The sequence below is a fragment of the Myxocyprinus asiaticus genome, chromosome 24, assembly GCF_019703515.2.
Source record: "Myxocyprinus asiaticus isolate MX2 ecotype Aquarium Trade chromosome 24, UBuf_Myxa_2, whole genome shotgun sequence".
Classification (NCBI taxonomy): domain Eukaryota; kingdom Metazoa; phylum Chordata; class Actinopteri; order Cypriniformes; family Catostomidae; genus Myxocyprinus; species Myxocyprinus asiaticus.
In genome coordinates this window covers 21,403,407-21,426,340 of record NC_059367.1, presented here as the reverse complement: position 1 = coordinate 21,426,340, position 22,934 = coordinate 21,403,407, and the positions used below count along the sequence as shown (strand labels likewise).

The following is a 22,934-nucleotide window of genomic DNA, read 5'->3' as shown; positions in this document are numbered from 1 at the left end:
AGGATTTTCCAACTTCCTACAGGGATTCAATTCAATTCTTCGCAATACGAGTCGGCACATGTTTCACAAACACCCCTTAACAACAGCAAAAATTCACAGACTGCAAATATTAACCATAATTCTGAATTTATTACACAATAATGACAATACACTTTTGGCAATTAAATACTAATAGTACCAAATTGTTTTGTGACTTGACACAAAATGATCGTTTTACTTATTTTGGAAAACTACCAATCAGGTAGATTTATAAAGGCATATAAAAGAAAATTATCTATGTACCAAAAATAAACATAAATGGAAATGTTCTTTCAGACAGACTTGACAGTGATGAGATAACGATTATGACATTAAAATTAATTATACTACTCTTCATAAATTAGGCACTTTTCTAAACAAAACAAAAAACAAATATCTCCTCAGATTAGTTTGGTTAATCATCTTTTCAGTTCCCATCAAAGAGCACTGATACTATATTAGGACTATGGCATATTATGAATCAGGTGTGTGATGTACTGTGTGCCCTTTACAGTTATTGCAAGAAACTTACTCGGTAGCCTTGAAAACAGATGTCACCTTCCCACACTCCAGCAAACAGAGGTGCTGGTGCTCTGTTTATGAGCAAAAACCAACACACACAAACATCAAGTGGTCAAATTCCATATCCTGAAAATACATTTGAGCTGAATCTCTAGTGCAATGGCCATACTGTTATAAAAGTGTTACAGAATGTAAAATATTTATGGAATATAATTTACTTTCTATTACACAGATTGTAACTTTTTAAAGTGTGCATTTGTTTCTGCATTATGGAATGTTTAATGTTGAAGAGTGTCACAATCTCTAATTTTGGTCTGGGAATCCAGTGGCTGGGACGTTCGCTTATGAATACTGCCAAATAGGTCTATAACTGACCTTCTCACAAACACAGATGGTTTTTATCAGTCTATGATCAGTGTGTCTACTGGCCCATGTAGTACTTGGTGAGCACAAATGGCATTTTGCTGATCACAGCTGGCACTGCTTTTTTCCTTACTTCCACCTGGATTGGTGTGCCCACTTTACTGAAGCCAGCTTCCACATAGCCCATCGCAATGTTCTGTTTTAGGCAAGGGGAGGGGCATCCACTGGTGACCTCACCTGAAATAAAGAGGGTGTGTTTTCAGGGAAAAAAAAATTAAGGCGTAGTGCCTAGATATGCAAATGCTAAAAGGACTGAGAGTTATGATGACAGCCGAGCTACCAGTTCAAAGATGATTAAGGGGGTACTGAATTAAAGAAACAATTCACCCCAAAATAAAAACTATGTCATTTACTCGGCCTTATGTCATTCCAAACCCATGTGATTTAGGTGACAATTGGTCAAAAGACATATACAGTTGCAATCAAAATTATTCAACCCTCCTGACCAGCAATATGTTCTGGTGATGTGAATTAAAACACATCAACTAAAACCTCAGTCAACTGTTTAAGTCAGTCAAAGTAAGTTTTTAATACACATTTGAGTGATTTTGAGAACAAAGAGTTCAGTTTACCCAAATTTTAAAATAAAAAAAATAACTAATTCTCTCCACAAATGTCATGTCAAAAATATTCAACCCCGAAGGTCAATCATTTGTGGAGCATCCTTTACCCTTAATAACATCAAATGTTTCAGGTAAGTGTTCTCAGGCTTCGGACACCTCTCTATTTTTATTTTTCATGAGCAAAAGCTTCCAGCTCATTGACATTCTTTGGTTTCTGTGCTGCCACTGCTTCCTTGAAATCCCAACAAAGATTTTCAATGGGATTTTAATGATGGACTGAAAGGGCCATTCATGGACATTCCACAACCCATCCCTGAACTAGATTTTGGACAACTTGGATGTATCCTTGGTGTTATTGTCTTGCTGGAAAGTCCAGTGATCACAGAACTTCAATTTACACACTGAAGGCATCACATTTGTGACAAAATGGCCTGATACTTGAAAGAATCCATGGCGACAGTCACATAGTCAGGATAGCCATTTCCTGCAGCCGCAAAACACCCCCATAACAGAACTGACACACCTCCATGCTTGACTGTGGGGATGGTGTCGTTCTTGTCATCATCTTGTCATCTTACTCCAGACGTACTGCTGACCCATGGGTCTAAAACTCATTTTCAGTTTAGTGTCATATGTCCATAAAAGCTTCTTCCAGAACTCCACAGGTCTTTCCAAATTACTTCTTGAATATTCAAGTCAACATTTCCCTTGGTGAAGATTTTCTTTCTTCCACACCCCAAGAAGATTGCTGTTGTACCATATTTAAAAATGTATCAATGGTGCTGCCAACTTTGTCTATTGGAAATTGAAATGCCTTGGAAATGTACGTTTAGCCATGGCCTTTTTTTAGGTAATGAAATAATCTCCTCTATTAGCTTTTGTGACATCTTATTTTTAAATTGCATTTTTTGCACAGAAATACATTTTTGCTGACGACACTAAATTTAAATAAGTGCCACTGTAGAGTGATGGCTTTATTTTGTTTTAAAACAATTACTTGTGTAGCCTTACATATTTGAGAAACAGCTACATGCAATAGTGGTTGAATAATTATGACATGGCTGTATTTTTAAAAAATCCTGCTATTTAGAAATATTAGGTTATTTATTCACACTATGACTTTGAATAAGTCACCTGATATAGATGTAATCTTTAAACATTCTGGGTCATCAGAAAAGCTTACCTTTGTAAATCCTTACTGTCTTGGGGAGGGTTGAATCATTTTGATTGCAATTGTACACAAACGCAAATGATATTTCAGAGCTATAGTGGAAGGGGAACATTTTCAGCGACTAACAATTTAAATTTCGGTCTGAACCTCACACAAATAGATTGTATGACTTCAGAAGACTTAGAATATAGTTCATGAGTTGTATGGACCACTTGTGTAATACTCCAGGCACTTTTGTTGTCATTTTTAAAACCTGAAAGCTGTCTTCATTTATGTTTAGCGGGCCTCATTCATGAAACATGAGCAGAATTAAGTTTTGTGTAAATCGCTTGTAAAGGCGTTCTGACGTTAACTGGATTTATTAAAGTTTTCGTATTTACAAAATGTTAGTTGGTGCGAACAAAATTGACACCTGCTCCCATCTAAATCCTGTGTAAGACATCCGAACATGTTGTGTTCTTTCAGGCAAACTGCCTTGACAACATTTTGATAGAAGTTAAATTAAATAAGTAAATAAAAATATAATACAGTGGCAAGAAAAAAGTATGTGAACCCTTTGGAATTACCTGTATGTATAAACTGATCTTAAAATCTGGTTTGATCTTCATCTTACAGTAATGAGCAAACACAATCTGTTTTAACTTATAACACACAAATTATTGTGTTGCTCTTGTACATATTGAATATATCATTCAAGCATTCAGTGTAGTTTGTAAAAAGTATGTGAACCCCTAGGCTAATGACATCAACAAAAGTTAATTAGAGTCAGGAATTGGAAAATCTGGCATACTATTAATGAAACAAGATTGGAGATGTGGGTTTGAGCTACTTTTGACTTGACATGGACCAGGCCTCACAAAAAAAAAAAAAAAAAAAAAAAAAGATCTCAGAAGACCTACGATCAAGAATTGTTGCTTTGCATAAAGCTGGAAATGGTTACAAAGTTATCTCGAAGAGCTTAGATATTCATCTATCCACAGATTGACAAATTGGTCTATAAATGGAGACGATTTAGTATTGTGGCAACTCTCCCTAGAAGTGACCGTCCAGCCAAGATGACTCAAAGGAAATGCTTAACATCACTGTTCATGGGAGGCCTGGGTAGCTCAGCGAGCATTGATGCTGACTACCACCCCTGTCTACTATATGGATGAAAGAGGCCACTGGTTTCCAAAAAAAACCTTGCTGTGCGCCTGAAGTTTGCCAAAGACCACCTTGACACTCCGCAATGCTACTTGGAAAATGTTTTGTGGACTGGTAAAACTAAGGTTGAATTGTATGGAAAGAACATGCAGGCGTTAAATGGGCACCGCAAACCAACATGAAAACATCATACCAATGGTGGAGGGAGCATCATGGTTTGGAGCAGCTTTGCTGCTTCGGGGCCTGGACCGCTTGCCATCATCAAGGGAAAAATTAAAATGAAGCTCAGTAGAAGTTGGGTGATGCAGAAAGACAATGACCCTAAACACTGAAGTAAATCCACTACAAATTGGCTTAAAAAAAAAAATCAATTTTTTGGAGTGGCCCAGTCAGAGCCTAAGAATGAGTAGAGACGCTGGCACACTGCTAAACGTTCCCGTTTATTGACAACGTTTCAACCCAAATTGGGTCTTCGTCAGGTCAGACACACCAGTCAGAGCCTAGAACTTAACCCAATAGAGATGCTGTGGAATGACCTCAAGAGAGTCATTCATGACAGACATCCTAAGAATATGGCTAAGCTGAAGCAGTTCTGTAAGAAAGAATGGTCTAAAATTCCTTCTGAACATTGTGCAGGTCTAATCTGCAGCTACCGGAAATGCTTGTTTGAGGTTACTGCTGCCAAAGGAGGATCAACCAGTTATTAAATCCACAGCACTGTGAATGTTTAATGGGATGTGTTCAATAAAGAGATGAATAGTTAAAAATGTTTGTGTTGCTAGCTTAAGCACCATCATGTTTGTCTATACTTATGACTTTGATGAAGATGAGATCCAATTTTATGACCAATTAATGCAGAAAACCAGCTTATTCCAAAGGGTTCACATACCTTTTCTTGCCACCGTAATTAAATTAGTGAAATTAACCTTAAAAAACAAACTTCGTTTTCTTTTTAAACCATAGACTACTTTTTTTAAAAACATTTCTTTGCTGCTTGCATTTATTTTTTAAAAGAACAGTTTTTACCTATTCTGCTTATTTTTCCAGCAGAAGTGCTTGACATGGGATAAAAGTTAATGGAAAGACGCAGTTTGCATTTGATTTTCTCAAAAAAATGAATGCACTCTAACGTGACTGGTTGGACATTTATTTTTTTATATGAGCTAGGCATTGGTAAATCGTGTTCAGTTGATAATGTATGGTCAATGCTAATGCTGGTTAACCAATAAATAAACACATTGCGGGCAGGTGCGTACACAATACAATGGTTAATATCTGTAATATCTTACAGCTTTTCGGTCAAAGATCTTCTTATGGCGTTCTAATAATTTCTCTGAAGATTCTTCCAGTTGCAAGTATATCTCTGTTACCATCATGATTTACCCGAGAAGTTTCATAAATGATGATGGTGATGCGCTGCGAACTGAACCAGAGAAGGTTAATGGTGGTGGACATCTTCATCCCTGAGTGAACTGACATTTTTTTACACTCATCTCAACCAGTTTTATTGACTTCTTGAACTGTATGATTTACAAAAGAGCCTCAAATGACAGCAAAAACATGCAATGACATTAAGTCCTTACTTTCTTTAATACGCTACTGTGATTGTGAAATCAACTGTACGAAGTGAATGCACTTCATTCATAAAAATTTCAATACTGTTACTCATATATAGTCTTTACGAAAGTTTCATGAATGAGGCTCATTGTTTGTAAAAGAGCAGCAAGGACATTTTGCATGATAGCTCATTTTGTGACCCACAGAAGAGAGAAAGTCATACAGACTCTGAATGACATGAGGTTGAGTAAACAATGGCAGAATTTTGATTTAACTATGTCTTTAATCTCTCCTCATCACAAGAGCGTTTTTTTTACCTATAACCCTGCCCTCAGGTGACAGTATGGGTGTGTGTTGTCTGACAGGTGGACCAGTGGAGATCAGTCCCACTCTTTTCCTCTGAGTCTTTGCCTTTATTTGTGGAACAATAATGTCAGCACCTGGGAAGTCTCGTGTCTGCCGACGACGCTTACCTTAACATACACACACACACACACACACACACACACACACACACACACACACACACACACACACACACACACACACACACACACACTAATGGATTAACACTCAATGAAAGGTTTAAAACATCAGTGAAAACATAGGTGTACATGTGCAGAGAAAAGTAGTATTGATGCACCTATAGTCCACACTAGACTTGCTTCCACAGGTGTGGTGGTCTCATCAATGTCGTTGCCATAGAGACAAAGTCCCGCCTCCAGCCTGAGACTGTCCCTGGCACCAAGGCCAGAAAGTTTCACCTCACTATCGGCTAACAGCTTTTCAGTCAGTGAGACAACATCTCCACTCGGTACTGAGATCTGAAAGAGAGAGGTATCAGCAACATCTTCTTTTGTATAGAGCTGTTCATGTTTTGTCCAAAAACCCTGAAGAGAATTAGCATTTTCAAGGAACGGATTCCCTCTGAAATTTTCTATGGATTTGTGATGTTTGAAGTATGAAAGTGTGTAATTTATATTGTAGAGCAAAACATCCATGTATCTTCAAGTAATGTTTACCACAGACCTTATTTTACTCATAAATCAAAAACTGCCATTATAAAAACTCATAGGAAATTCCAGAGGAAACCCATGGCGAATTAGCCTTCCAGGTTCACCTACAAATTGACGTCACGAATGAACAGCTCTATTCCGTGAAAAACAAAAAAGTAATGTGTTTAAAAACAACATAAATGAAGACAGAATTTTCATTTAGAGTACAGTCAAGAAACAAAGGCAATCAAAATTTTGGGCTACAGGTAGATATCACGCATTAACATCAAAATCACACATACACACCTCAACTCCATCCTCCCCTGTATATCCACAGCGTGTGACCCTGCAGCCCTGTATGCCAAATACTGGTGTCAAAACACTGGTCATAAAGGTCAACTTACTGAGGTCATCACACACACCCTTCTGCAAAACCCGTGCCATTGATGGACCTGCATATATGTGAGTAAACACTATGCACTTAGAACATATAAACTAATAAAAATGTGTACATTGCATTACATACGCACAAATCCACACCAATGCACAAGCAATATAAAGCAGAAATGTGGCCAGTGTTACCACACTGTAAACCCTAAAGTTGTCATTACTGTAAAAATCAAGTTGTCTTAAGTATTACTTGAAATGTCAAATTTTGGACTCACAACTCAAATATTTAAGTTCATTGAACTTATTTTTCTTAAAAATCCATAGACTTAAGATTTGAAGTGTTAATAATTCAAACTATTGAGTACAAAATTGAGGCTACGGGGAATACCCACAATCCCTTGCTGCTTGAATTATGTTTCCTTGGTCAGAGGGAACAGATTGGGGAATTTAAATAATTGTTATTAAGAATTCATAGATGTTTTAGCTCTTTTGTTGTATTATTTATGCTTTGTTGCAAACAGTTGTTTGGTGTAATGTCAGCATTAGGGTGATCTGTGTCTCTATGGTCAAGTTGGACCCTGGTCACATGTGCATGTGCAGCTGAATTGCATATATGCATTTCTGTAAAGAATTATTTAATAACTGACCTAGAATCAGTTATCTTTATTTGAGCTGTGCTGTTGTTTAATCTAAAATTGAATCAATTCAATGCAAATGTACAACAGTAGAAACAACATTTAAATTCAAATCTGAGTTAAGTCTACTTGCATGTAGTTAACTCAACATAAATAGTTAAGTTCATTCTACTTGAAAACCAAGTTAATTGAACTTAAATACTCAAGTTTTGGGAGACCCCATTACTCAATGGAATTGAGGGGACGAGTTTACTCAAATGAGTGCAATGCATTTATTAGGGTTTTCAGTGCATGTAAGTACATCACAGAACCATGTGTTTTCAGAATACATACAAAACAAACATGTAAATCATGCCTAAACCTACCCTGCAGGGCTATCAAACTTTCTTCCATTAACTCCAAATCTACATCATGACCTGCTGACTTAAGCTCCTGCAGTCTGTCCTAAAAACAAAAACACAAACCGACAAACTTTTGAGCAGATACAAATGTCAACATATAAATATGCTGCAATGTATATTACTACCTAAATATAAATAAACTACCTAGATTAAAGCATTAGATTCTCATAGCAGAATATATTTTTAGTAAACTTAGAAATTCAAGTATGTAAAGGAATTTGAACACCCCCTACTGGTCTTTAGGTTAACTGTTTCTGGAGTCACTTCTTTGACAGATAGAGCTCTTGGATTACTGATATACTTCTAGAATTAGAGAAGCCAATTACAAATCTCCACTACATATAAAACTGTGGCTAAATAACTCACATTTTCAAATTCTTTCATCGTTAATCCTGTTATTTGTGTCTTATTAATGGATGGCATAGCTTGCGTAGACATGCAGATTTATTTTTATTAAGGGATAATATACAGTCAGAAAAATAACCCTGGCAGGGTGATTAGGATGGCCATGCTGTTTAGTGGTTATTAGATATGAAAATAGTTGACTGCAGAATGCCATGATCGCCCAACCAGAATGTAGTAGTCCACAGAGCAGTGTAATAAGCTATTTTAAAAACTGAGCATGTAAGGTTTAATTGTTAATATAGAGCTGTTACTCACTTGCATATGAGCAAAATCTTTGTCTGCACAGCCAGCATTGGAAACAACATACAGGTATCCTTGATTTGTTTTAGTCACAATCAGATCATCCATGATTCCCCCTTTAGTGTTTGTGAAGAGGGAAAGAGTGCCCTAGGAAAAAAAAAAGAAAAAAGAGAAAATATTACTAAAATTTATTTGGACTGAAAATAACCTTTCCAAGGTTATTATGGTTAACTGAAACTAAAACTTAAATTAAATGACAAAAAATAACCTTGACATTTTCCATTAAAACTAAACTGAAATGGTCCTGCATTGCTTCAGAACTAATTAAAGATTCCATGAAATCAAAATTTAGTTTTGCTGCTTTTAGTCCATGTCTATTAGCATTAAGATCATCTATATACAGGTCTGGGAGGGTTACTTTTCAAATGTATTCCACTACAGATTACAGAATACATGCTGTAAAATGTCATTTGTAACGTATTCCATCAGATTACTCAAGGTCAATAACATAATCTAAATACTTTGGATTACTTCTTCAGCACTGGTAGATTTTTTTCACTTTTTCTGACTACAAAAAAATCTGCCAGTAAGACAAAATACACATGTTAAAAATACATTCTCTGAAAAACCTAAATATCTTATGCAGTGTTGTTTCTAAAACAAGATAAAGCACATTTATCTTGTTTTAAGGATTTTTAGATATTTTATTAAGATTTTTGCCCTAATATCAAAGGTGTTATAGAGAAAAAAAATTATGATTAACGTTTTTCTTTATAAAAATCTATATGATCGTACCTGGTAACAGGTGCATGTAAGATGGCTAGAAATAGCATTTCAGCTTAGCATTGAGCGAAATGTTTACATGACAATTTACGCAAGGTTTATTTCTATTTCTGCTGCTCAAAACTTAACAAAACTGCTACAGAGACTACTGTATAACATCAACCACCGAGGTGGCTGGCACAACGAAAACATAAAGACGGGTATGTATCCAATGTAACAGAAAATAAACAAGGCAGTTTCACATGACACAGGACCCGACAACTGGTAAAATTGTGTGTGCCGTTTGCGCAGGCAAGACGGTGTTCGCATTGCAGTTACATCATGGTTAAAAACTTAAAATCAAGAACTTCATTGAGTGAAGTCACCCACATCATGTCTCTCACATTTACTAAAAACAGCATATATCGAAATAAAAATACATAAAAAGTGTTAATATTGGATATTAAGTCTTTTTAGGTGTAATGTATCTACACATGTAGGCTTCTATAGTCTCTTGTGGTCCACGCAGTGCTGTCAGCTTGAACTGGTCCATAAAAGCTTGATGAATTAACTGTGTAACTTTTGAAATAGTCGGAGAAAAAAAAAAGTGTTATTGCTAAAGCAGAGAGCAACTCTAAACAGATAAACAGCACCTATTTATTATTGATTGACTATTTTCAAAGCATTGACGAGCTGCTTCAAATACATTCTTTTACAGCATTTGTCCACCATTCACAACATTCAACCATGCACAATAAAATATTAGGATATTTTGGGAAGTGAAATGTTTTGTTTATAATTATAGACTATAAAATAAATATTTTATTCGTATTACTTGATTACTCGAAGCTAAACTTCATGTTACGAGTTGAATTTAGTTGGTTATGACATTTTTATTTTAAATGTTTATTTAATTTAATTTTTATTTTAAATCACCAGGTAACTTATGCATGTCTTTTTTTTTAGCTTATATTGACACTTTTGAAGGACAATTCTGTTAAATTTATGACACCAAATTATTATTCTCCATGTTTTTGCGATTAAAGAAGAGCTCAATTAAATTTTCTTTGGTTGGTATTTACAGTGCATCCGGAAAGTATTCACAGCGCTTCACTTTTTCCACATTTTGTTGTATCACAGCCTTATTCCAAACTGGATTAAATTCATAATTTTCCTCAAAATTCTACAAACAATACCCCATAATGACAACGTGAAAGAAGTTTGTTTGAAATCTTTGCAAAATTATTAAAAATAAAAAATGAGAAAAAAAAAAAAAAGAAAAAAAGAAAGAAAAAAAAATCACATGTACATAAGTATTCACAGCCTTTGCTCAATACTTTGTTGAAGCACCTTTGGCACCAATTACAGCCTCAAGTCTTTTTGAGCATGATGCTACAAGCTTGGCACACCTATTTTTGGGCAGTTTCTCCCATTCTTCTTTGCAGGACCTCTCAAGCTCCATCAGGTTGGATGGGGAGTGTCGGTGGACAGCCATTTTCAGATCTCTCCAGAGATGTTCAATCGGGTTCAAGTCTGGGCTCTGGCTGGGCCACTCAAGGACATTCACAGAGTTGTCCCGTAGCCACTCCTTTGTTATCTTGGCTGTGTGCTTAGGGTCGTTGTCCTGTTGGAAGATGAACCTTCGCCCCAGTCTGAGGTCCAGAGCGCTCTGGAGCAGGTTTTCATCAAGGATGTCTCTGTACATTGCTGCATTCATCTTTCCCTCAATCCTGACTAGTCTCCCAGTTCCTGCCACTGAAAAACATCCCACAGCATGATGCTGCCACCACCATGCTTCACTGTAGTGATGGTATTGGCCAGGTGATTAGTGGTGCCTGGTTTCCTCCAGACATGATGCTTGCCATTCAGGCCAAAGAGTTCAATCTTGGTTTCTCATGGTCTGAGAGTCCTTCAGGTGCCTTTTGGCAAACTCCAGGCGGGCTGACATGTGCATTTTACTGAGTGGCGGCTTCCGTCTGGCCATTCTACCATACAGGCCTGACTCTACCATACAGGCTGCAGAGATGGTTGTTCTTCTGGAAGGTTCTCCTCTCTCCAGAGAGAAATGCTGGAGCTCTGTCAGAGTGACCATCGGGTTCTTGGTCACCTCACTGACTAAGGCCCTTCTCCCCTGATCGCTCAGTTTGGCCGGGCGGCCAGCTCTAGGAAGAGTCCTGGTGGTTCCAAACTTCTTCCATTTACGGATGATGGAGGCCACTGTGCTCATTGGGACCTTCAATGCTGCAGAAATTTTTCTGTACCCTTCCCCAGATCTATGCCTCGATACAATCCTGTCTCGGAGGTCTACAGACAATTCCTTGGACTTCATGACTTTTTTTGTGCTCTGACATGCACTGTTAACTGTGAGACCTTATATAGACAGGTGTGTGCCTTTCCAAATCATGTCCAATCAACTGAATTTACCACAGGTGGACTCCAATGAAGTTGTAGAAACATCTCAAGGATGATCAGTGGAAACAGGATGCACCTGAGCTCAATTTTGAGTGTCATGGCAAAGGCTGTGAATACTTATGTACATGTGATTTCTTTCATTTTTTATTTTTAATAAATTTGCAAAGATTTCAAAAAAACTTTCACGTTGTCAATTTGGGGAATTGTTTGTAGAATTTTGAGGAAAATAATGAATTTAATCCATTTTGAAATAAGGCTGTAACATAACAAAATGTGGAAAAAGTGAAGCACTGTAAATACTTTCCTGATGCACTGTAAAGATTTCAGACTGATTGCACCAAGCAAATATCAATTATTATTATTGTTTATCTTCTGCGGCAGCAGCTGCGAGACGCACACAGAAACATCAGGGATTTAGGTACACGAGCATCATGCAGAACTGCCCTGCATTGTGTGGTTTCCCGCAAATTAACTAGAAAATCGTGTCCGTGATGACATGGCCATAATATTATCAGTGGGCTTTTCCAGTGTTTTTGGATGTAGCATTTGCAGTCAAATCATGAGACATAACTTCTCAGCGAGTGCTAATTACTACTGTGTTGACTCATTTGTATGTACTGTATTTTCCCAAAAAGATTCAGAAAAAAATCTCAGTATTGACTATTATTTCTTTAGATATGAATCATTTTATATAAAACTAAATTAAATTGAATTGACAAATTGAAAATGAAGTAGAAATAAAAACAAAATTTAAATTCGAAACATAATAACCTTGGTTGTAATGACTAATGCAGCTTTCACTTTCTTTAGTCTGTTTGAGGGGAGGGGAAAAAGCAACAAATAATTGAAAAGTCAACAGAACACAATAAGAAGTGTGTTGAAGGACAGTTTTCTCTTCATACACCTAAAGCATATGCTTTCATTCTGAAACCACTTTGAAGTCTGTTCAGCAGGATGCTAATCATAAAATGTATATAGGAAATGCAACAGAGGTGTTTTTGTTACATTTATTTTGACAAACTCTTTTTCTTAATTGTGAAGTTTAAAATATTGATGTTTAGTTTACAGTTACAATTTTAATTCAGATTCATGAACAGATTCATTCAGACTCGACTCGGACTCTGCCTGTTATGGACTCGGTCCCTTTTGGACTCGGACTCAACTCAAGACTCGATTGTTTAAAGACTCAGACTTGACTCGGACTCAACTAAGTTGAGTGTTTGAGTGTTCTTCAAATATTGTGCACTTACTGATAATTCTAAATGCTACTGCTTATCTGTAAGGAAAAACCCAACAAACTTAAAAGTGCACCTGCAAAGCGTGCACAAAGACATGAATGACCGTAGGGAACAAAATTGTTATTCTAAGGGAAATTGGTGCAAAATATGGTGTTTTCGAAATCGTTCACTCATTCACAATTTCCTATATAGTGGATGGCAGTCAGTACACAATATCAACAAGGACTGAACGAAATGAGTGAGTAAATTCAGACGCTGATGTATAGACCATTGTGTCAAAGAGAGTGCTGGAGCTGTCGCAGAAAAAACTTTGTCACATTGAACAAGCGTACATTATTATATTTATTATTTTTTGTATCTTGAAAATCTCCCATCTAAGCTGGGCAGCATTTCTGAGCCAGAAGATCATGCGCATAGCGCCCTCGTGCAATTTTAATTCAGTACTACAGTTATCGATAACAACATCCATTGATTATTAGATTGATACGTTATCAATATATTGATCAAGCTAGTCGTGACAACCAAATCTTTCAATCATCTTTCAAATTATAATTTCCATGGAGCTCAGTCTTCTGAGTAAACAATAATATTACTTCAGTAAACAACTTTTTTGATGAGCATACACATTCCTATATAAATTCTATAGGAATATATTCAGTAAATCGGTTTCCATCGTAGTTTGTGTGTATGTATTTTTTATAGAATAAAAAAATGATCCACCTCAAGCGAGCGTATATGTTTTTTATGCACATTTTGGAGCTATTATTCGCATTTTAGTGTTTCCATCCAGCATTTTTATGCCATATCCCAAAATGTGCATACAAATATGTATGGAAGCCCAGCTAGTGAGATGCCTTCAAGCTCTGGTGGCAGACCAGGCCAGGAAAGTCATCTCAATCATCTCACCTGATAGGCCAACAGATGTTGATGCAGTGCTTTAAACATTCATGTGTTATTTACTCATCTGTGATAATAGAAATAGAAATAAAATACAAACTAAAATAAAACAAACTATAATTCACTGAAAAATTTAAACTGACAAACACAGTTTGCAAAATAACTAAACTAAATAATAATTGGAAATGAAATATAAATTAAATCTATATTCAAAATGATAATTACCTTATATTTCAGTTGAGATTTTTCAGTTGACAGTTCAGCTGACATATAAGCACAGGAAACATTAGCAGAGAATTGTGTGTGTTTCTTACCTGGTTGTCTTTTAGTTCAGCAATGTCTCCAACAGTCAGAGACTCCATGAACTTCACTCTGTTTTTGCCATGTACTTTAGTCTGAAGGAAAACAACCAATATTAAAAACACACAAATAGACATCAGAAACACTTCACACTAGAGCCTAATAATATTGAATATACTGTATAGTAGGGCTGAAACAATAAGTCGACGTTATCGACAACAATAAAAAATTGTCGACAAAAAATTTCGTTGCCGAATAGTCGTTTGATCTCATTTAACGTAACATGCAGCACTGCAGGTAGCGACTGACTGAGGGGAGGAAGAAAACATCTCACAGTCCAGATGCACTCCAAATCTTCCAAACAGCCTCAGGTGATGTAGATCACAAAGTATGAGGGAATTATACAAAAATAACAAATAATTAAATACAGAAGCACTCTCGTTGTGGAGTAAGTGGAGCCAGAGCTCTTTAAAGGAAACATCCCGGTACATCTTTAATGCAGTTATATTTAATGTGTTACAGCTTTACTAAAGTTCAAATAATAATTAAGCAGGTCATGTAAATAACTACAAACTCCGAAACTGTCATTTCTCTGTGCGGTCAGCGCCTCTTCTATGAGTTGCACGAGTGTCCCGATCTAAGGGGGAGAGACTGAAACTCCACCCGGTTGATACACACTCTGTCACAGGGATTCTCATCCCTAGAGCGCACGCTTAATGCAGCTAGATTATAACGTGATGGCTCGTGACTTATTGAATCATAATATATGTGTCACTGTGTGTTTCTTATTGTGAAGAAAATTGGCAATACGCAGCTTTTTTAACAAGAGAGAGTTTGTTTTTTTGTGAGTTAAACATGGACTGAAGTGAACAAAAAGGTGAGAGGGTAGTCTTCACCCCATTATACAGTGCAACAAAATAAGTTTTAGATTTGTTTTTGTTTTGGCTTGTTTTCCAATATAAATATCTAAAATTCCTTTAAAACAGCATACATTTTCTATATACGTTATACTGCAGAAGAAAACATTTTATCTGAGAATATTGAATATAATATTAAAAATATAAATATTTTAAAATATCTAATAATCTTTAAAAAAAAAAAAGAAAAAAAAAAAATGCATTCACCTGAGAAGCAGCATATAAGATATTAGACTTGCTTTTAGAGAATAGATCTTGAATATGAGTATATCTTGTCTTTACTGCACTCGCAGAAGTACAACCAAGTGAAAAAATACACATACAAAATACACTTATATTTAAGATACATTATCTTAAAGCAAGTCTGAATATCTTATATGTTGCTTCTCAAGTAAATGTATCTTGTTTCATGGATTTTTAGACAATTTTAAAAGAAAAACAAGACAAAAACACTTGATAACAATAGGATTTTTTGCAGTGAATTTCTTTACTAAATTAAACTTAAAGTATTTTTTTCCCTTTAAATCAGTGAATGTCATTTAGAGGTATTTTTAAAAGATGATTTTGTCCTCTTTATTTTAAGTAAGTTTAATACAACCTTTCAAGTCGGGGCACAAGCTGAATAATCAGTTAAGAGCTAATGATTAATTGGTGCAATAATCGCCGAATAGTCGGATAATCATTCTTATAATCGTAAGATTAATCGATTATCAAAATAATCATTAGTTGCAGCCCTACTGTATAGTCAATCATTAGGCAAAAGTGTCACTTAAATATATTTTTATCAGTGTTCATAAATACACAGAAATATATAAAATCATGAATATATATCTGTAATCTCTTACTTTTCACTTAATTTTCAGTCAGTATTGGACCAAAATAAATACACATAAGTTGAGCTACAAGATGCATACCTAGATGCTTCACTTAAATGTCTTTAAGCACACACACACACACTGACCTGCAGCATGTGACTGACATCGAAGATGGAGCAGTGCTGGCGTGTGTGCATATGGGAGTTAATGTGACTGTCTTTGTACTGCACAGGCATACTCCACCCTGCAAACTCCACCATCTTACCACCATGAGCTCTGTGGAAGTCATATAGTGGGGTCTTTTTCAGTGCCACCTGGTTACAGAGAGACAGCAAAACAAAAACCTCTTATTTTAGGAAGCTCTATAAAATATATAAAATACACACTTTATTAATATCGTGTATTAAAAGCTTTCAGTGTCATGATTGCCTATCTAATACAGCATGGGTTTAATAATTAGATCCACATTTAATCAGATCCTTCAAGTTTGCTATTAAATTAGTTCACTGTACTCTGACCTCCAGAACTGGTTCCTACCTATGATCCCGCCCACTGCAGCCTCATTTAAATCAGCACCATTAGCTATTTACAGTTTACGAAACCAGTCCAAAGTCAACTAAGTAGTCTGAATGAGAGAACATTACTATCTGATCTACCAAGAGAGGACAGAGACGGGCAAAATGTGCCCATATGTTTATGTTAATGGCAATGACACTTATCTTTATTACTGGAGATTTCACACACAGACACTGATATCTTTAAAGGGATAGTTCACCCAATAATAAAAATTCTCTCATCATTTACTCACCCTCATGCCATCCCAGATGTGCATGACTTTATTTCTTCTGCAGGACAAAGATTTTTAAATATTTCAGTTCTGTAGGTTATACAATGCAAGTGAATGGTGACCAAAACTTTAAAACTCCAAAAAGCACATTATGGCATCATAAAAGTAATCCATAAAACTTCAGTGTTTTAATCCATCTTCTGAAGAGATACTATAAATTTTGTGTGAGAACAGACCAAATTATAACTTATTCTACACAATAAATTTTGACATCAGCAGTCTCCTTGCCGACAATGATTTTAAACTCGATTGCACTTCCTAGTAGGGATAAGCAAAACCACACAATTTCAATAGCAAATAGCGTGAAGTTAAGCTTCAGATTTATGAAAATGTCATATTTATACTAATTGTAATGGTATTTGTGATACTATTTTTTTATTTAATAATTACAATATTAACAGTCTTAAATATTAATGAAAACCTTAATTATTAAAAAATGTACTAGTTGACATTACTAATCGACTAGTCAGTTTTTAAACGACCATTCTTGGACATCCCTACTTCATCTAGCGCTCTGCATGTCAAGCACTAGGAAGTGTAATCAAGCTTGAAATCACGATCGTGCCTAGAGACTGCAATAGAAAAATGTACAGTGAAAAAGGAGTTATGTTTCAGTCTGTTCTCACCATAAACCAATTGTGTCAACAAACCACTGGTGTCATATGGATTACTTTCTTGCTTTGTGCTTTTTGGAGCTTCAGAGTTTTGATCACCATTCACTTGCATTGTATGGACTTACAGAGCTGAGATATTCTTCTAAAAATCTTCGTTTGTGTTCTGCTGAAGAAAGAAAGTCATGCACATTTGTGATGGTATGATGGTGAGCAAATTATGAGAGAATTTACATTTTTGGGTTAACTATCCCTTTAAGAGTTTAGTGACTACCAGTGAGAGAGTCTGATTACCAGGTAGTGACTGGACAACTCAGCGATTTAAAACAAACAGAGGATCTGTTTGTCAAAGAAAGGAAGAGGCAAACGTGTGTTTTTCATTGATTCGGTCCTGTCAAGCACAGAGGTGAGCAGTCAGCCGGATGGACCCTCTCGTGCTCTAATTAGTGTCCTCAAGTGCAGCAGAGCGGACAACACAACAGATGCCGTGATTCTCGTGCATGAACGACACGCTGAGCACAATAACAGACCACTAAAATTGAAATGAATCCAGTATTATCTTTAAAGAAATGAGCAAAGGCTGTAAAGTGAAATGCACCAAGTTTCCCTTTCTAAACAGAACTATAGAGGAAATGTCTGTTTAGTCATTTGTCATGTTTTTGCAGAGTCTTTGTACCAATTTGGGTCTATTTTAAATTGTTTTCATCTTTTATGATGTTTTTAATTCCACATCCGTGCATACCTCTGTAGAAGCGTGCCTGTCCTGCCGCCCCGTAACACCCAGCCCGACAGTCCGCATGGTTTCCTTCGAAACTCGGTTACCGAGTCCGTTTGCAAACACCCGAGCAAGCATTCCGTCTTTCGTTCAATTTCTAACCCAGCTCTCCGTTAAAAGCAGTCCAGAGCAGGAAGGCAGCAGGTTCTCTCGGTAAACCGTCAGCTCGTTTGAACTCGGCTCTCGTAATTCTGCTTTCACTGCAAAACAAGGAGCGTAAATTCAAAGAATCTTGGGAAATGTAGTTGGAATTCCCAACGTTCGCGTGCTGTTGAGAAATTTCCTCACATACAATTCTGTGACAACGAGGGGCCGTTCAAACCGAATATATTCTTGCGCTAAAAAAATAAAATAAAAAGCTAGACTAGACGCAGTAATAATAATAATAATAATAATAATAATAATAATAATAATAAAACGAAATTAGTTTTCTCGAAACACGTTTTTAACCGTTGAAATGCTTACGTGACACGGCGTCTTAAACCCCGGTGCTCCTGCACGAGACACGGCTCAATGGTCAAAGACGTTGCATGTTTCCATATAGAGAAACAATGGGGAAACAACACAGACGGACGCAAATACGTGTTCGGTGTGAACGGTCCCTAACTCAATTTAAGCATTCAATAAAACTACTGTAGCCTTCTGTATGGTGCATTAAAAACGAATACACCGCACTCTACTGACAAAGCTACATGAAAATCACGTAACTAAGTTTGTAAAATACAGTAATTATTTTAAATAGAAGTATTTATAAGTGGCATGCAAGTTGCTGCCGTCTATTATTTTGCCCTTTTCTCCTCTTACTCAAAGTTTTGATTTTGATATCACAATATTCACTGTTCGCATGGTACCTAATGATTATTAGGCCCGAAATCTATAAATAACCCGTGTTTCTCCTCCATGAGGCTGTAGCTATTTTGGGTGCGGGGATTTTGAGTTTGTTTGTGGGTAGAGGAGCCAGCTCGCTTCAGACATGTGAAGACCATCGTTAGCTACTTCATTATATACTGAAAAAACTATCCAAATCAAATCTTTTCTCTCTTTTTCTCTGGTGTAAGGGGGTTAGATCTAGTCAACAACACGGCAACACAAAGAGACGTCTACCAGCGTTTGAGGAAAACAAAACCTGAGGGTAAGTCTAAACAGACAGGCAGATTTCCATGTTAAAGTGAATACTAAAAAAAATTATAAATCTTAAAAAATATATATATATATATTTTAGCGAATAAGTAAAAAACAAACAAACAAAAAAGTTGATTGATTCCATTTTCGATTATTAACATACTTGAGATCACCTGCTATTGTTTCTAAGACTATTAACTGTAAATCCTTTAGGTTTAGAATTTGGTTTAGCATTTCTTGCAAAAGAGTATGTGTTTGTATGAGTCACTTACTGAACAGTATAAAACGAATTAATGTCCTTGTTTATTCATTATCAAATATGGAAACATGTAACATATCACCACTGCTGTTTGTAGTCTTTGCAAGCTGCTGCTGTTTTCAGTCTTGGCTCATGCTTGGAAAACTGGCCATGACAAACAACAACAACAACCCTGTAGCCTCACCATGCAAAGCTACATAAAGTTCTACTTTAATTTTAAAGGGCTAGTTCACCTTAAAATGAAATATCTGCTATTATTTACCCACCCTTATGTTGTTCCTAACCCATTCTTTGGAACTTAAAATAAGATGTTTAGTAGATTGACATTCTCAGTCATCATTCACTTTCATGGCATCTTTTTCCAAAAAATTAAAAGGGAAAGGTGACTGAGGGTGCTTTCACACTTGGTTGGATTGCTTGGTCCGAACCCGAGTTCATTTTCTACCTCCTTCCCCTGTCCCCGCTGGTCTCTGTTCACATCATTTTATTTGGATTCGAACCGTGGTCCGATTGCATCATCAACGTGAGTACAAGCAGCAAATGTTTACCACTGGAACCAGGTAACATCTTGAAGTCATCAGCTTAATTATTCGTTTCTTTGAAAAGTTCCACCAAAACTTTACATGCACAAAACGAGACTTGTGTTTGTCTTGCCGCGGATGCACTGAATGTGTTATAACATGAAGAACGTTAGTGTTTGTCTGCCGCGAGCCCACGGATGCATCTCAAAAGATGTAAAGAATGTGAGCTGTTCTCTGATGGCGATTTATATGGAGACAAGCAGGTATGAGAAATGTATTGTACCGCAATAATTGCGACCTGCAAAGACACGATTATACATCATCAATAGCGGTTCACTTCTGCGATTTAGGATGATTGCGTTCATATCAGCAGCAAACCGTACCAGAGTTCACATGAACAGTACCGAAGACCACCTTTTCATGCGAACTGCGGTGCGGTTCGCAGGTGTGCACCAAAGTTCAGAAAACCGTGTTCACTTCATACAAATGAACTGAACTTTGATGTCAAACAAACCCGTGTGTGCACCAAAAGTGCTATTGTGAAAGTTCCACAGTATAAAGAAAGTCACACAGTTTTGGAATAACATGAGGGTGAGTGAATGATTGCAGAATTTTCATTTTTGGGTGAACTTTCCCTTTAAGGTTCTGTTGTTAAATTTGTTAGTTGTCTAGAAGCCCATGGGAGGGTTTCTCGGAGAACCTTTGAAAGTTCTTACCCCATGAAGAAGTTCCTTTTAGAACTAATTAGTGACAATTTCTGTCCGGTTAATGCATATCCTTTCACCCATTTTCTGCTCTATTCTTCAGTTCTGTTGTCATAATCTCCTACCTACAATATTAAATCAGCTGTATGTTCTTTCTCAGTTTCTCAGTGGTTGGAGTGATCATGAAGTCCACTCCTCCTCCTCCAGCGTTCGTTCGTGTCAGTGACAGAGACCTGACAGAGATTGAGCTCCATTCAGTTGATTCCATCAATGATTTGCACCGAACACACTTTGAGCAGTACAACAAAGGTATCCTATCATGTCAGAGAGTGTTTATATCCACGTCAACACTTAATAAGATCTAACATCGAATGATCTCGGTCCAGGGCGCTATATAACTGATATGTGTCACACCAACACACATTTTTGAAGATAGGTTGTAGGACTTCAATGGTTTCATGGCAACTTAAACATACTCCTTAGTTCCAGGTGTCATACCACCCCGCCCGCCTCCTCCCTCCACCAATGGGATCCTTCACATGCAAGACAGGTCAGTTGACTGTCAAACAGCACAACCCGAGAGAAGGCCCTGTGTGAGCAGTCTGAATGACATTTGCACTTCCACTAGGAGGCGCTATTTCTTAGCATGTGCAGCTATTATTGTAGCCCTCCTCACTCTCATTCTTATCTTCAGTTTTTTAGGTGAGATAATCTGTTTTTTATACCTCTTTCTATCCAGTCATTGTATCATTCTGAAATTAATGTGTTTTAAGGCTAGACTTAAAGGGATAGTTCACCCAAAAATTAGAATTTTCTCATCATTTACCCTCATGCCATCCCAGATATGTATGACTTTCTTTCTTCTGCTGAACTCAAACGAACATTTTTAGAAGAATATTTCAGCTCTGTAGATTCATACAATGCAAGTGAATGAAGCTCCAAAAATAACAAAGGCAGCATAAAAGTAATACATAAGACTCCAGTGGTTAAATCTATAAGCTATATGATAAGTGTGGGTGAGAAACAGATCAATATTTAAGTCCTTTTTTACTATAAATTATCCTCCCTACCCAGTAGGTGGCGATATGCACAAAGAATGTGAATCGCCCCAAAAAAAAGAAAAAGAATGTGAAAGTGGAGATTGATAGTAAAAAATTACTTAAATATTGATCTGTTTCTCACCCACACTTATATCACTTCTGAAGATATAGATTTAACCACTGGAGTCATATGGATTACTTTTATGTTTCCTTTATGTGCATTTTGGAACTTCAAAATTTTGGTACCCATTCACTTGCATTGTGAGGTCATACAAAGATGAAATATTCTTCAAAAATCTTTGTGTTCAGCAGAAGAAAGTAAGTCATACACATCTGGGATGGCATGAGGATGAGTAAATGATGAGAGAATTTTCATTTTTGGGTGAACTATCCCTTTAAAAGTTGAAGTGTGTAGTTTCTGCACCACTAGCATCACTTCACCTTTAAAGGTTCTGTTCAAACATATATTTAGTAATTTCTTCAAATTCCTCTTACCAACATTCCAGTACAGCAGAGCAGTGCTCTTCACACACTCTTGGAGATGGTGAAACAGAAACAGGAAGCAGCTGAAGAAATCTCCCTACTCTTACAAGAGGTACACAAGATGCACTTCAACCTGACTGCAGTGGGCAATAAGCAGCGACCATGAAAATAACAATTAACACAAAATTCTGCTACACTTTGCCAACATGATGGAGAAATTCAGATCAACTTGTGTGATTCTCTGTCTTGTCTTATGCTATTCCAAAAGTATCCACTAGTGCATTGTCTTGCTCCAAGACATTTACTTGGCCTGTTTTTTTTTTCTCTCTTTTTTTTTTTAATGAACAATAAGGTTTTTATGGCTGAAATTTCTCATAATATGTTTTAAAAGTGTCATTTTTGTAACTCTAAAAGAAAGCAGCACATAAGGCATCGAACATCTCATCAGTATCTTTAGTTTTCTGGTCTCTTACCATTCCACTCCTATTAAATGGCCTCTACACTCTTAAGATAAATTCTGCTTATATGCTGCCCTCATGCGCTGAACTACAATGACTGAAGTTAATCAGAGAAAGAGTTAAAGAGGAAAATATTAACAGAAATGTGAAAGTTTTGTGGACACACCTGAGTGATACATATGACCCTTTCTTAAATGTTATAATTTGTTAATGTTCCCATAGCAGGAACAAGGTAGATTTTTTTTTTTTTTTTTTTTGTAAAACTCTTGAATGGACTACAGTGAGCTCTTGAATGATTGTATATTGACAA

The 22,934-nt window shown here is 36.5% G+C and overlaps 2 protein-coding genes across 2 annotated transcripts; one reads left to right on the top strand and one right to left on the bottom strand.

Moving 5' to 3' along the window:
• Nucleotides 1–109: 109 nt before the first annotated feature.
• On the bottom strand, nt 110–18,240 carry amt (aminomethyltransferase). Its single transcript, XM_051653136.1, has 9 exons — nt 18,005–18,240; nt 15,951–16,118; nt 14,087–14,167; nt 8,479–8,610; nt 7,783–7,861; nt 6,699–6,844; nt 6,041–6,221; nt 5,715–5,870; nt 110–1,140 (listed from the first exon to the last, which is right to left on the bottom strand). The coding sequence occupies exons 1-9, from the start codon at nt 18,113–18,115 to the stop codon at nt 962–964; spliced, it is 1,233 nt and encodes a 410-aa protein (XP_051509096.1). The 5' UTR covers nt 18,116–18,240; the 3' UTR covers nt 110–961.
• Nucleotides 18,241–18,995: 755 nt separating this feature from the next.
• Nucleotides 18,996–22,817, top strand: si:dkey-20d21.12 (uncharacterized protein LOC556245 homolog). Its single transcript, XM_051653627.1, has 4 exons — nt 18,996–19,169; nt 20,804–20,952; nt 21,127–21,345; nt 22,190–22,817. Exons 2-4 carry the CDS (start codon nt 20,826–20,828, stop codon nt 22,330–22,332), a joined length of 489 nt encoding a protein of 162 aa, XP_051509587.1. The 5' UTR covers nt 18,996–19,169; nt 20,804–20,825; the 3' UTR covers nt 22,333–22,817.
• Nucleotides 22,818–22,934: the final 117 nt, after the last annotated feature.

Excerpts from the sequence above, each read along its gene's own strand:
- si:dkey-20d21.12 (XM_051653627.1), top strand. The coding sequence starts at position 20,826 with ATGAAGTCCACTCCTCCTCCTCCAGCGTTCGTTCGTGTCAGTGACAGA. Across the intron at positions 20,953-21,126 it reads CTTTGAGCAGTACAACAAAG|TTCCAGGTGTCATACCACCC; the intron begins GTATCCTATCAT and ends CATACTCCTTAG. Across the intron at positions 21,346-22,189 it reads TCTTATCTTCAGTTTTTTAG|TACAGCAGAGCAGTGCTCTT; the intron begins GTGAGATAATCT and ends CCAACATTCCAG.
- amt (XM_051653136.1), bottom strand. The coding sequence starts at position 18,115 with ATGCTTGCTCGGGTGTTTGCAAACGGACTCGGTAACCGAGTTTCGAAG. Across the intron at positions 16,119-18,004 it reads ACAGGCACGCTTCTACAGAG|GTGGCACTGAAAAAGACCCC; the intron begins GTATGCACGGAT and ends CTCTGTAACCAG. Across the intron at positions 1,141-5,714 it reads ACCTGAGGGCAGGGTTATAG|GTGAGGTCACCAGTGGATGC; the intron begins GTAAAAAAAACG and ends TCTTTATTTCAG.